Genomic DNA, 14,801 nt, shown 5'->3' on the forward strand with positions numbered 1-14,801 from the left:
CACGGGCGCGGCGCCGGCTCCGCTGCCCCACTCGCCCTGCAGCTCCCGCTGAGGAGCGCACGGGGCCGGGACACAGGCGGGCCGGGCCGGGCCGGGCCGGGCAGGGCCGGGACAGCGCAGAGCCCGCCGGAGCGCGCGGCACCCGCCCGAGCGCAGCCCCCCCTCCCGCTGCGCACGCGCGGCACTCGAGCGCCCTCCGCGTCCCCGCGCGCCCTTACCGGCCAGCTCCCCCGCCCCCCCCCTTGAACGCGGTCCGTTGCCGCAGCCGCCGCGTTCGGCCAATCGCGGCCCGCGCTGCCGCGGCGCTGCCCAATGGCTGGCCGGCCGGCGGCCGCGGGGCGGGGCGGGAGGGCATGACGCAGCGAGTTTCTGCCCTGGCGGCGCCTGGCGCCGGCTCCCGGCGGGGTCGCGGCTCCGGCCTGTGACGCGGTGACGCACAGGTACGTGAGGGGTTGGCGAGCCCGCCGGTCACGTGGGGCGGGCGCCGCCGCTGCTGCCAGGCGCCGCGGGTCCCGTGCGGTCGGGCCGCCGCTCCGCCGCCCCTCCCCCGGCTCCCCTCGCCGCATGTCGCTGGCGGCGCGCCCCGCTCCCCGTCAGCCGACTGCCGACTGCCGTCGTCGCCGCCTCTTTCTCCTCTACTGCCGCCGCGACCGCAGCCGCTGCCGCCGCCCTTGATGTGGTTCGGGACCGGGCGGGGAGAAGATGCCGCCGTCCAAGTCCCGCAAGATCGCGATCCTGGGTTACCGGAGCGTGGGTGAGCGCGGGGCGCCGCCGCGAGGTGGGGTGTGAGGGAAGGGGAAGGGGTAACACCGTTGGGGCGGAGGTGCGGCGTCTTTCCCTGGCCCGGGCTCCGCAGCGCCTCCCTTCCTGTGAGGAGCGCTGCCCGGCCCGGGCGGCCCCCGCCTCATCGCCCTCCCCCGCGGCAGCAGGTGCAGTGGCGGAGAGGGGAGGGCCGGGCTGCCCCGCTTCCCGCCGCTGGGAGCGCGCAGCCGCGGCGGGCGGGGCGCGCCATGGCGGCGCCGCAGAGCGCTGCGGGCCTGGGGCTGCGGGGCTGCTGTGCCCTTAATAGGAAGTTTCACGCGCACCCCCGCTCCCCGCCCCGCCGCCGCGCACCGCCCGGGCCGCCTCCAACAGCCGCGCAGTGCGCACCCCGGAACAGCGTGTCCGGGGCATTGTTGGTGAGGAGGTTGCTGCCCTGCTGTCCGGGTGCTGGCAGCAAACCTCCAGCTGCAGCCACCTCGTCACTGCCGGTCCCAGAGAAGCAGTGTCATGCCAGTCGGTCGTGATGCGGGTGGTTGCCAGCCCGTGGGGACCGGTAAAGGGTATGTAGAACATACATGTGTAGAACAGGAGCGCTCCGGTCCCGTTCACTCAGCGAAGCTGTGATGCAGCTTCCCCAGGCGCGTCCCTGCGCAGGATTTATAGTCCGTTTTGAAGTGCCCAGGGGAAAACAGGTTGATCTGTTCCCGTTTCTAGTTCTGTGGGATTTTTGCCACCTCCGTGGATGTACTTCGTATCCCCGTCGGCAGCCCAGTGCAACGGCAGTGGAGCCGGTTGTGCTCATCAAGGCCGTGGGGCAGCAGCGGCCGTGTCCCTAGCACGAGTTCGCGTTGCTGCCGCACGGCGCTGCTGCTACAGTCCGGCGCAGGCTCCGTCTGCGGGCAGGAACTTCCTGGAAGCGTCCAGCACGAGTCTCTAGCCGCTGATGGGGCTTTTGTTCTGTGACTGCCAACACCTGTAATCCTTTCTCCTCTGGTCACTGTGGTGGCAAGCGGTTTCGGATGTTTCAGAGGGCTCTCAAAACAGAGGGGCATAAGCAGAGCTACCCTAATCGATCAAATTTAGAAGTGTAGTTCAATGTTGAAGATAATGCATGGTTGGAAAAAAGATGATTCAGAAAGATACTGTGCTAATACAAAAGTGGTGTTGGTGTTGAAGTGATGGCTAAATCAGTAGTTCAACTTCCCTTACAGATTTAGCAGAAAGAACCCTTAAAAAGTGTTCTTTTAAAGATCAAAAAAAAATGTTGTATAAGCAGAGCTCTTTGTGAGGTTTTGTATGTAACAGCAGCCAGGTTCTGAGATCAGGTCATGAAAAAAACGGTGATTAATTTGTCTAGTCCTTGCAAGCCAACAGTACGTAGTAGATTAGTTAATTCATGTAGTGTGTGATAGCAAATATTTGATCCCAAGTATCTAACATCAGCTGTTGCAGTCTATGTCATTGTCTTATGTTAGGTTTCCTTTTGTCTCTTTTCGTTGAGTACTGGTGAAAAGCAATGGGCAGAATAAGTGGGAAGGAAGAATGCTTGAAATTCTCGAGCCGGGATGTGCTCTTGAGCTTTGGTGTTTCCTCTGACAGTGACAAACAGCAGTCAGAACCAGAATAAATAGTATAGGCTTGTTTATCTGGTTATGATCTGAGCAATAGTACTCATGGAAAGAGTAGGCAAAAAGCTACCTAATGTCTGGTAAGATTTACTGCTGAACTTTTTCAGATGAAGTTCCTGACACAAGTGTGGTGTTTGGCTTCAATAGGACAAGCTCGGTTGTGTTAAGATAGCTACAAGTGTATGAATATTGAGTTAAGAGGGGGAAAAGGTCTGGTTTACTGTTGCTTTCCTTTCATTGTCTGTGGCAATTACGTTACCTCACTGGTAAAAATCTTTCATGGTGAAACCTCAAAGTTGTTCTTAAATACACAAGCCTTAAATTTCTAGGCCGATGTTCAAGCAGTTCAAACAAATCATTGGGGTCTTAATTCCATCTTGCAGAGCTGCTTAATTTTCTTGTTCTGTGAGTTTTAGATTGGGTCTTCTGCTTCTCCAAATGTGCCTTCTAGAGTCTAGGAGGAGAGCAAGTTAGTTTGTCAGTAGAGAACTTCTGAGTAGGGCTTGCTTTGTATCATCATGACAAGAGTCTGGGTAAGACAGGATGCCTTCCTTCTTCAGACAAGGTGGTAGAAAAAGACGATCACTTACTCTGGGGAGAATGCAACATTTGCATAGAGCTAATGTTCATTAAGGTGAGGCAGAATTCCAAGATCTACAAGACTGGAAGGGAATGTTTTCTGAGTTTGTTTTGTAATTGGGGATCTACATTGCTTTGCCACTAACGTTGCTATTGACCCTGGAGTGAGGGAGGCTAACTCTGGTGAGTTGCAAAATGCTTGCAGTTTGTAGGTTAGCATAAATGCTTGGGCGACCTGCTGCCCTTGTAATTTTGGTGGTGTTTCGGAGTAAGTTAATCAGAAAATAGGGAGATGTTGAGGTTTTTCCCCTGTGTCTGTTAGGTGTGAAATCACCAGGTTTTAATGACGTATTTCAAGCCATGAGCTGTTCCTCACAGCTGATGATTCAACAATTTTGCAGCTATTTCAGGTTGTGAGCATATATAGCGATGAGCAGGCATCCCATTAGGGACTTGTGCAACAGAAGCTGAGTCTTGCACGGGCTCCATGCTAAGTCCTCGTTTCCTTCACTTGCATTAGATTTTATCCTTTCCCCAGAGTTATGGTCAGATTAGAGCTTGGGAGTGGTGTTCTGATAGAAGAGCTCTAGGAATAGACAATTCAGGAGCCTACCTATTTGAATGCACTCCGTCTTTCAACACCACCATCAGCCCTTTCACGTAAGGAACTAGTGTTCTTTCCTGACGGGAGAGATCGCAGGGGAAGCCTCCTGACTCCCCAGGCAGACCTGCTTTCTGAGAAGCATACCGAGGATTTGCCAGGAGCTTTGGGCTTTTTTTGTGAGGCAGGGCGATTGCATGTGGGTGCAACATGCAGGTTCTGGCGTGACGCTGGACAAAAGGGCACAAGAGTAGCTTTGTTGCGTGTTCCTCAGACTTAAATTGATCTAAAAATGTTAAACTCCATTATGTAAGTGTGCTTGTCTCAGACTCTGAGCAGAAGTCAGTTGGGTTTCATCCTGCAATCTCAGAGTTTCACAACAGGAGGAACTTGACTTCAGTTACTGCTATTTGGTGAGTGGAGCAGACTGAATAACATTCTAAAAACTTACTACCTTTACTAAAAATACTCTTCACATCTGTATTCTGGTCATCATTTAATATATCCCAGATACAATTGGAAATAACGGATTTGCAGGGAAGCAAATCCAGCGAGCCTAAGACCTCCTGAATCTCTGCAGAGTAACAGCCACTCTAAAAAGCAGCTTATCATTTTCCCAAATGCCTTGCACTCAGTTTGGCTCTTTTCTTTTGTATAGAGGAAACATGCAAATTCAGACCACAGATGCCTGCATGGAAGAAAAGGTTTCTTAGATGGTCTTGGGAAGTAGCTATTAGTAGGATTCTCTGTATTATATTGAACTGATGGATTTAAGAGAAGCAGGGAGGCATTGTTTGCATCAGATGCTTCACTCTAGGACTCAGCCTGATTTGGTTTTTGCTGGTCATGTAACTCATGCTGCTGGTATTGCAGATACACTTGCAGAAGTTGGAGTTCTCTCTCTCAATTTTACAGATTTGGACCAACCACCTGAAAATGCTCTCCTGCTCAGTTGGTAGCTCTTGAGGGGGAAATCTGGTTTAGTGGAAGCTTGCCTATTTTTCTTCCTCAGCTAAATTAATCAACTTTTTTGTGTGTAGGTGGAGAGCAGTCCGTGCTGCAAGCAGCAGTAGTCATGGTCTGTGACTAGAGCATGCAGGTGCCAAAAAAGAAAAAAAGATGAAGCCAAATTATCTGCCAAGGTTAGATATCTGTGGAAAGGCTTCCAGGTGGTTTTACTAAACTAAAACCCGCCCCATCAGTCTCCTTCTTGCTTGAAAGGAAAAACAGTAGCTTTAATATTTACCTCTAAATATTGAGCATATTTTGGAGATCAAGAGCAACTCCTGGGCTTGAAATTGTGAGGTTTTTGAATATCAGGAGGTTTGTATTGTAAAATGGAGCCGAGGCTTTGCTTTCTTCTTCTGAAAGATGACATCTGTTTGCACAGTAGTATGCTGCCCTGAGGAAGTATCCCTTTGATATTGGACGGAGGGAAGTGGTAATTTTAGCAGGCAATAAATTGCCCGTGTAAATGTCAAGAGGGAAGGAAGGGAGAAATTACTGCTGTCGTGTGCTGCAAGTTGGTTTACAGAACTGATTGTATCGGTAACACTGGAAACCCTGAGATTTAGCAGAAAAATAGAGCAGTTCATGATCCAGCAGCTAACTAAGGGTAGAATTTTGCCAAGTCTCTAGTGAATTCTGAGCTTGTTTTCGTAGGACTACTTCTGCTTCATGAAGGTGCAGCAGTGCTGCTCAAAGGAAGGGTTGCTGCTACCAGAGGGGAGTGCAGCGAGGCTGGAAATGCCAGCTTTAATTGCATTTCGCTGTGACTGACTGCTCTGTTCAGCAGTGAAAGTAGCTGCAGCGCTTTGGTAGCAGTAGCTGGAAGCACTAGAGGCGGCGTGTTCAGCTGTAATATCAAGCCACCGTAGGGTTATTTGAGGACACCACTCCAGGATTAACTCTTGGATTGCCTACTCTGTTCTCTCGTCATGGTAAAGCTTGCAGCTCTTCCTTGTGTGTTTGGGGGTTTGATGTTCAATTACTCAGCCTTAACAAATGAAATGCAGAATTTCTAAGCCGTTTAAGGTTGAAGCTCTTCCTTTAGATTTATTGCACTGCCTGAAGTGTAGGTTCTGGGTACAGCAGCCTGCTCTGCAGTACAGGCTGCTGCGGGAGCTCGGCATAACCACGCATCTGGGATTAGAAGAGCAGGCTAAAACAGGGATGATTCGCTTCCTGTAGCTCTGCTGAAGGTGACGTGCAAGGCTGTACTTTAAAAACTACTCAACTTAATTGTGTATTCAATCCAAAATCAAAACAGCTCCTCTGTGGGATGTTCATAATGCTCTCAAGCTCTGTGAATCCTGCGTGAGTCAAAATTCCTGGGTGTCATCTCAAGTTCTCCCAAATCGGAAGCTGCAGACGTGAAGCAAAGCATGTGAAAACACGAAAGTGCCCTCCTTGGTCATGGAGCTGTCTGCTTGAGGATTCGAGAGGCTTCTTTTTGTGTTCCAAGCCTATATTTAAAATGAATGACAAATGCATTGTGAATTTGATAATGTGAGAAATGGAACTCTGCTTCCTGATTTTTTCCGTGGGGCGGTTGTTGCTCAAAATGACTCCCTTCCAATCCTGGTCAGGATGTTTCCTTTTCTGGACAGTTCTTGCATGCTGATGGCAGCTGTCCTGCAAACAAGTGTGTGTGGAATGTGGAAAAAGGGAAGTATGTGGAGAAGGTCCATGCTATACGTTGCTTAGGAGTGCTCTTAACAAGGTCTAAGATGCTCAGGTTTGCCAAAGGCTAACCAACGTGGGCCATTCCGTAATGCATTTCCTCCTGACAAATAGGTACCTGGGACGTTGAATTGTTTTTTTTCTGGGGGGAGGGAAAAGATGCTTGTGTTGAATTTGTAACAAGGAAGTAAACTGAAGTAATTTTGAACAAGTGCTGAAACAAGTTTTCAGATGTAGCTTTTCTCAGAAGATAGCCCTGCCACTTTATTTTTGAATTGCCACGTAATGAAGGTGGATGCAAATGAGCTATGTAGGGTGGAGCTTTCCTTGGCACAAGTTGAGCTGATCCTGCTCTGTGGCTGAAGTTGCACCTTCCTGCTCCCACTCAGGTGCTGGCCTGGCACGCTGGAAGCTTGTCCCCACCTCAGGACATTGATTTATTTGAAAAGCAGAGCAACTAGAAGGAAATGTTTCCCTATCATTGATCTGCACAACTATGATAGGGAATGGGATCAGGAGGATGAGCTATTTGAGAGAGGCTGAAGTAGACTCTTTGTGGCCATGCCTTGTAAAGGTCTTGAAACGTGCATTAGGGAATCATGAGGGAATCACAAGGAAATCAGGTTTTAAAAGATTGTTGTTTAAATAACTTGCTGTAGCCAAATCTAATAATTTCATGCAGAATCCAGGAAAATTAGGATGTTTGACATGGGGCAAATCAAAACCTTGTTCTGAAGTCTTTATGTTCAGATGATGCTTCAGTTATATGATATGGAATTTTCTGGAGGCATTTGGTAATAAAGATGACACAGTGGATCAAAGCCAAAGCTCCAGGCTACAATCATAGAATGATTTAGGTTGGAGGAAACCTTTAAGACCATTGAGTCCAACTGTGAAGCTTATACTGCCAAGTCCACTACCAGACCTTAAGTGCTGCATCTGCTTACTTTTTAAAGCCTTCCAGGGGCGGTGGCTTGACTGTTTCCCTGGACAGCCTGTTCCAGTGCTTGATAACCCTTTTGGTGAACAGACTTTTCCTAATACCAGCCTAAATGGCCCCTGGTGCAACTTTTGAGGCTGGTTCCTCTTGTCCTATCACTTCTCACTTGTGAAATGAGACAAGCACCCGCCTTGTTACAACCTGTACAACTATGCCCCTGGGGGCTCCTGCAAAGGGAGGTCTATTTGGGATTTCTTATGTGAGTTAGGGAACACATGACTAGAATAGGAGGAGGAAACTCATAGACATTTGTGGATAATGGCCAAAGGTTAATCTTCTGAGGCATAAGATGAAGTGAAAGGTTTCTGAAGGCCTTGTAAGGGACAAAAGACCCTATACCAGTGTTTCTCTATTAAATAGATACAAACTGCAGAAGTCACAGTTCCCTGACAGATTTATCCTTCAACAGTGGAGTTTCCTTTCAACTCTTTTATTAATATTACACTGAAGTCTTGAAAGCATGAGGAGCTATTACTTCAGGAGTATTTCTTGATGTTCTGAGGTGTTTTAGATACAGGAACCAGAAGAGAACGCATGACAAATCCTAGCTAGTTATTTGTATTCAGTGGAGTATTGACTTAAATGAGTTTTAATTTGGAAGAAGAGGGAATACATAACTGGTCTTCAGTGTGTGGGTGTGAACATGTGCTAGTGTAATATGAAATTATGATATGAAAGTGTCTCTTAACAACATTGTCTCCTGAGTTAGTGGGATACATCTGTCTAGCTTCAACAGCTTGTCAAATCGTATTGCCAAAACTTCATTCAATATATACGACCTCCTCTAAAGGTACTCTGGCTACATGCAGAAGAGCTGGGGCACATAGTACGTAGGAAAACCCCATTAAATCTGTCCTGCAGACTGTCAAAACAAGCGCTTGATGTTAATGCACTGAAATGTATCCTGCTTTGAGGCATGGTCCTCCATTAGTAACAGTTTTTTGCTGTTCTAAAAATCTGTTTCAAAATTAGCAGTTTTAATTAGGGCTGAAAATTTCAACTTCACAGTGAGCATAGAGGCAGTTTCTTGGTTTGCTACGGTATCACCTTCTGCCCTGCTCTCTTGAAAATGTTTCTGGTAGATACCCTGTCATCTCCATGGTTTGGCACTGCCCTGTGCATTCTAAGGAAAGCTGCTAGCCAAGTTGCTTTAGCTTTGTTGTGGGAGAAAGGTTGCAAAAATTCTCGCTGAACCTTTTGTGATTGCTAAACTTAAGCTTGAAAGTTGTTTAAATGTGAGGTCATGCAAGTTTTTCCCAAGAGCGAAGCTAGGAGGAGTAAGAAGTTGTCCGAGTGTTTCAGAATCATGTTCTGTGTACAGAGTGTGTCCCCTTAAACTTTTCCAAGGTTGGGAGCTGTAATGATTCTTCTGCTACATTCCGTTGCACGGTGTTTTCCCTACCCTGGAGCGTTTCTTCCCGGTGTTCTGTCCGTGTGTGTCATGCTCTGCTTTTGCTACTAGTTTGCACATTTCTTTGCTGTCACAGATTGTCCTCTGTATTCAGATGCTACTCTGTTACATCGATTAGGTGAGTGTTTAAATGAAGGTTAAGGCTTGCAGTCAGAGGCAGTGGGGAGGGGCTAATGACTAATTCCAATTCTATAAAGCACTGTGGTATGAGTATGGCACTTAACAGATTGTGGCTATCTTTAGCCCTGATTAGTGGAGGAAAGGAACTTAACATGTTGAGCAAAAGGAATATGGAAGATGCTTATCAAGTTCACCAGAGCGAGTCTGTGACTCTGGCTGCAGGAGTCATAAAGACCCTTACATAGGAAGATCCTTAGGGAAGACCTGCATTTCAGTGAAACTGCACTGGTCCATTGGGAGCCTGATGCCTTTTGTCCTGGTAAGGGTTCTGTGCTAATTACACCTTTCTTTTATCCCTGTAGATAGGTGAGATTTGCAGTGGAAGGGGTAGATGTTTGAGGTTTTATGTGTAGAAATGCTACGTTTTAAATCCTGAACCTGTGTGCTGTGGCTTGTTGGATGGCACACTGCTTTGCCAGGTGCTCAGTAGTGGCGTGTGGCAATGTGTCTGGTGTTAACTTCAGCCAGGTGGGTAGAAAAGGAAAAAGGAAAATGATAGCTGCAAACTCGTGGTAAGCCTGAAGAGCTGCTTCTTCCCGTGTGATGGGCATGCCGTGGGGTGTATCGGCTTGCGCTGCAAGATTCAGCTGCGCTGCAAGATTCAGCTGCGCCGCAAGTGCAGTTCAGGCAGCGTCTGTGCAGTGGTGGAGAGCTGCTGCTCATAACTGCAGTTGCAAAGATCAGTTCCTTCAAGTGCTGAAACCTGCCAGTCCCAGCATTTCTGGTTTGCAGAAAGGTAATTGATGTTGTGCACCCCGGTGATCTTTAGCTTCAAGAGCAAGCTGACTGGAAGCTGAGAGCTCATTCCCTTGTGCTGAGGGGAAGTAACACCTTGAGGATGGAAAAGGGGAATGCATTAAAGTGAGAGGCACACATTTGTATTTCTGATGACATGCCATTTAAAAGTGATTTAGAGATGAAACAATGGCAGCTGCTAGAAGTATCTTTCAAAGACACTTCATGTAGTACATACCAAATGATCCAAGAAAAGGTTAAGTTTATTCAGGTAGCTAATTAGCTGCTTGAAGTGTTTGTATAAGGAGAAAGGACTTGGCTTCTGCCCAGCAGTATGAGTTGAATTTTGCCTTTTCAGGCGAAAATCAGTTTAAAGTTCAGGCTCTTTCCCTCTTAAGTGTGTCACAAACTGAAACATTAGGTCTGAGCTACAAGCTGAATAACTTCAGAAGTGCAGTATATTAAGTTGTATTGCCTAACTTCAAGTTTAGGAATACATTTGCTAATTAGGCTGGCAGGACAGGCCTGGAAAGTCACAGTACCTCTGGATTTCTGTTGCACCTGAAGTATTTTGGGCATGGTGCTGTGGGATGAAAGGTGGCAAAGTGCTACAGAGATGCAGTTTCTTCTGGAGGTCTGGAAGGAGTACACTGGATGGTACTTACCTGAGCAAATCCTCGTTGCCTGGGGTACGAATGTCTGCATGTGATTGTAGTTAGCAGACCCCAGGATGCAGTTTCCCTGACCTATTTAGTGCATCTTGGCTGTAGCCATCTGTGCATGCATACTAGGGCCAGGTGAGATGTATGCTACAGAAGTTGTCTGATTTTTACTTTTTTAAAGCCTTGTACATGAGATAGTAAGCACATGGAATTAAATTGGTTTATCTTATTTATAGTGAGATACCAGGCAAACTGTGGCACTCTGGTTGTCTGCCAGCAGAGCTAAGAAGCCAGAGGTAACTAGATGGTGCGCTAAAATACCTAAACCATTTCTTCTCACAACCCTTTGCTGAGAATACTGAGTTATATACGGAGACAAAAGGGACACCTCCAAGTGGCAACTAAGCTGTTCCAGGAAAAGGATGGAGTTTCTCTACATAATTGTCTGGACATGGAGTACATTGCAATAAAGTGTAAGTGAACACAGAGGGATGAGCACTGCTGCAGGATGGAGCAACAGACAAATCAAACACGTGCTCTTCTCTTGCTCTCCTTACAGGGGAAAAAAAATCTTGAACTCTTGGTTTGTATTTTGAAGGCTCGTTGTTGCCAACCTAGCAAGGGCCTGTAAATACGCTTGTGAGTTTGACTAGCTCCTTTGGGATTTGAAGAAAATAAAGGGAGCCATCTGATACCCTTTCTTAATGACTGCCTCTCAGATTTCTGCTGGCTTGCAGAGGAATCCCTTTGATAAACCTCTAAGACACTGCAGTGCAGAAGGAAGAGGAACGAGCATGTGGCCTTTTCTCCCTGCAGGCTTGTGTTCTTGATGGTGGACCATCATGTGCACCTCTTCTACAGCACAAGTGGTTCTTGCTACAGTACTTTTCCTTAGACGGCCAAATATGTTCCCTTATATCCCAATATAAAAATAGGTGAGGAGAAGGCAGGGAACAGTTGCAGCAATGGGATAGAGTGCCACAGAATTGGAGGAGAAAAAAAAAAAAGCCAGGTTGTTCTGAAATGCTGATCTGGTGGTTGTGTTGTCATAAAGATCTCTTCTGTTCTTGAGGCCACTCACATTGTTACCGAAAGATGTCTCATTGTGGTCCTCAGACTTTTGCTCTTACAGGGTTCTAAGGGCTGCTCCTTTAGTCTGTCCTTCAGGAAGGTCAGGTAGCACTTGGAAAGAGTAGTGCTGCCAGTTTTTGTGCCAACTGAGTGTGAGTACCGTGAGGAAGTGCACCAGTTGAGCTCTGTCAGCAGGAGTCTTTGTAAGCAACAGAAAAGACACTTTTAATCCTTGTACCATAATGATGATGGAACAAGGAAATTACTGCAAAATGGAGGAAAATAGGGCTTAAAGTAAGTGTTTATACCTGATAATTGGTAGTGATTAGAAGTCTAAAGGTAGAATTAAGTTGCATCTGAGTAAAACACAGGCTACTCATTGTATCAGTGTCTCCAGAGACGTACAGAAATCTTTACTGACCCAGTTGTATCACTTTTATAGTCATTTCAAGAATTCCCTGAACTACATAGCAGTGGTCAGCAGAATAACAGCTACATAGCCATAACTAGTACCTGGGGGGGGTGGGGGTGGGGGGTGGGGGGCGGATCTTAATTAAGCATATGATGTTGCTAGTGATGAACCCTGAAATGAATGATGAGCTAGTGATGAGTTCTGGGATCATCAACAGTCTTGTGAAAAGATCTGTCAGAGTGATGCTACAATTCCCTTTGCTACTCAGTTAAATCTTCACAGTCTTCAGGGAGTTGTTCAGTCCTCTTCTGTACTCTCAGCATGAGTATATGCTGTGGAAATGTTGGTGTTTCCACTTTGTGCATCTTGGTGCTCTGGGTTAAAGAAGTGTTGAGGTTAAATCGAGTGCAATTTTCAGTATGGGAGCTTTATTTGTAGGAACTGTAGTAAGTTGATCATGGCTGTGTGTGAGATACTGAAAGCTGAGTACACAGTCTTACCTCGTTTGATGTGGCCTGACAGCATTTCGTTGTAAACGTTCTTGAGCTGTTGTGACAAGCCCTGCACTAATTTGCTCTGTCGTTAAGACTGTAGAGACTAAGTTCAGATGCTGGTCTCATGGCAGGAGTGCATTAGGTGCTGCCAGCTGTTCAGTGCCTGAAGTAGAGGGTGTTTCAGTAGGAAGAGGTGAGTTAAAGAGCTGTGGGTCTGTAATTCTAACAGAACAGAGAACTGCAGCTTATCAGAAGTTGTTGTTCTTGACCCTGTCAGACTGTTTGCTGATTGTGCAGAGGATTTCAAATATTGGGAAATTCTTCCTGTTGAGATAAACTGCTCTGTGCTGGCAGTGGCTGGCGGTGTGGAGATGCCACGTCTGCGGGCAGCTGCAGAATCACGCTTGCACAATGCCGTGCTTGTGGAGCTGTTGTTTGACTTGCTCCCTGGCCAGTTGCATCATTTCAGTCTCCTGGGTTTTGGGGGAAGCTGGCTGCAGACGAGAACTTCGTTTGGATTTTCTCTCTGCTTATTGCAAGGAGAATAAGGGTGTGGGACAGGAGGCAGGTGGTGGTGCACCGGAGAGAGGGCATGGCCTCCTGGAGAAGGCCAGCTGTCTCTGAGCCCACCCATGCTCAGTTACTCATCTTCTTGGTAAACTGCCTAGTGTTGCAAAGCTGCAATTTTGAAGGCTAGATTAAATACCACAGCTCTTGTCCAAGAAACAAAAGGATGAGTAAAAACTCAGTTTGGCAATTTGTTTTGCCTTGACAATTGCAGTGGCATTTGAAACTGATGTGCTATGACTGCTCTAGTCAGAGTGTTCATGGGACGTTCCGCTTTAGTGAGTGGTTTGTCTTACAAAGAGCAGAAATAAGACAGCTTTATTTTTTGAATGGCTTTCTGTCCAAAAACCTGTTCCTTTTCTGTTTTGACAGTGTAAAACTTCTTTACCACTCTCACATGGTCTAAGTAACAAATTGTGTATGCAAATACCCCCCGGGTAGTTCTGGACAACCTGAGCTGAACTTCTGGCAACCCAGAATGTATGTTCTAAAACACTTGTGAAATCCATTCCTCCCGGTCCTCACCTTCTGTCCTGTTCCTCCAGGGAGGGAAAGTCACTAAACTTGGAAGATTCTGTTTACGACTCCTCTGCCATAGAGTTTCTGGTGCTTTCAGTTGTCATTGCAAGTACAGCTGGAGGAGTGATTCTGCTGCCCTTACTTGACACATTTATTTCTTCCTAGTCAAGTTTAAGCTCTCTGATTCTGAAGTCAAGAGGTTAAACCATAATCTTCTCCATTAAGATTTGTGCAAATACTTTTTCATCTGAAAATCACAGGCCTCCATCAATTTAATGAACTCTGCTTACAGCAGGCTGTCTTACTGCTCCTCATGACACTTCTCCTTTTGACCTCAACAGATGCTTATTGTCCTAAAACTTGAGGACAGTAGATAGACACTGGATACAGTGTGGGGGTGTTAAAAGGAAGAGCTTAGCAAAGCTAAACATTTGTTCCCAAAAGGGTCATATTGGAGCTGAGCTGAGGCTTTTTTTTTAGGTATGCACCCTTAAGTGATCAATCAGGTGTTTGCTGTGCATGTCAGGCTCTCTTGTCCTCTTAGGCTGGAGTGTGGTAGCAGCCTATGCAGATGTGGAGTGCAGTATCTCCCCGTAGCCTCTTCTCTGCAGTGCTCTGCGATTCAGTGAGCACTTCAGTAACGGCAGTTGTGTACAGTTCCTTGGCCCCTGCCTCACAGATACCTCTCAGAAAATGTTGCCTGATCTTTCTGGGGGAAGAAGAGATAAAAGCTACATTGTCAGTTTAGCTTTCCTCACTGTGCATGAGCATAGGTCAGAGGCCTGGAATAAAACTTGTGGGACAAAGTTCAATCCAAGCTGTTGTTTACATGGCTCTGCATGCTTCTTGGGCATGGGCTGACACAACGCAGTGGGGTGTTAATGACTTGGGTTTTAAATTTCTCGTGTCTCCTCTGGAAGCCTTGGCTCAGTGGGATACTGTTGCATGCACTTATATTCTGAGGGGTACATGGCTGAATCCAAGACTAGAGAACTTCCCTGCGGCTGGTCTAGGAGAGCAGCCGTCCTCCTGTAATCACGAATGCATCATTACTGGAAGGCTCATTACAAAGCTTAGAAGAATCAAGGAGGAGAGTGTCAGAATGCTGCTTTCGTCTGTTTCTGTTTCCTCCTCTTTCACTGGTAGGAGGAAAGTAGTAATTAATGCAGCTGGATGTTAAATGCAGCATTTTCTATTGGCTCCAGCTTCGTTCCGGTTTCTACACTTAGCACAGGCAGATGGTAGCAGTCAAGTCTTCTGGTTAGTTTAGGATCCTTCTTAGAAAGAAAAATGTTCAGTTATGATCTGTGCTTAACTTAGATCTTATCTTGAAGATGTGACAGCCTAATATAGGAATAGCTAACTTTGCTTTTAAAAAGGAGTGCTTAATATGCTAATATTTGCAAAATCTGAAAGCATGTTCTCTGGGAAGCAACTTTTTAAGCTCATAGCTGACGAAGAGACAGCTTCAAAGTACATTCAAATACACAGCTGAGAA

General features: G+C 46.8%; 1 protein-coding gene across 3 annotated transcripts in view; it reads left to right on the forward strand.

Moving 5' to 3' along the window:
• The first annotated feature begins 473 nt into the window (after window positions 1–473).
• Window positions 474–14,801, forward strand: part of RHEB (Ras homolog, mTORC1 binding) — a 38,783-nt gene continuing 24,455 nt past the window's right edge. Inside the window, exon 1 of one of the 3 annotated variants that reach the window (XM_064162864.1) lies at window positions 474–754. In XM_064162864.1, the coding sequence (XP_064018934.1) occupies window positions 703–754 (52 nt within the window). In that variant the 5' untranslated portion in view covers window positions 474–702. Of the gene's footprint in view, window positions 755–1,200; window positions 1,316–14,801 lie in introns of those variants that run through there. The other 2 variants (XM_064162862.1, XM_064162863.1) reach the window with 2 other exon arrangements.

The sequence above is a fragment of the Pogoniulus pusillus genome, chromosome 23 (genome assembly GCF_015220805.1).
Source record: "Pogoniulus pusillus isolate bPogPus1 chromosome 23, bPogPus1.pri, whole genome shotgun sequence".
Lineage (NCBI taxonomy): Eukaryota > Metazoa > Chordata > Aves > Piciformes > Lybiidae > Pogoniulus > Pogoniulus pusillus.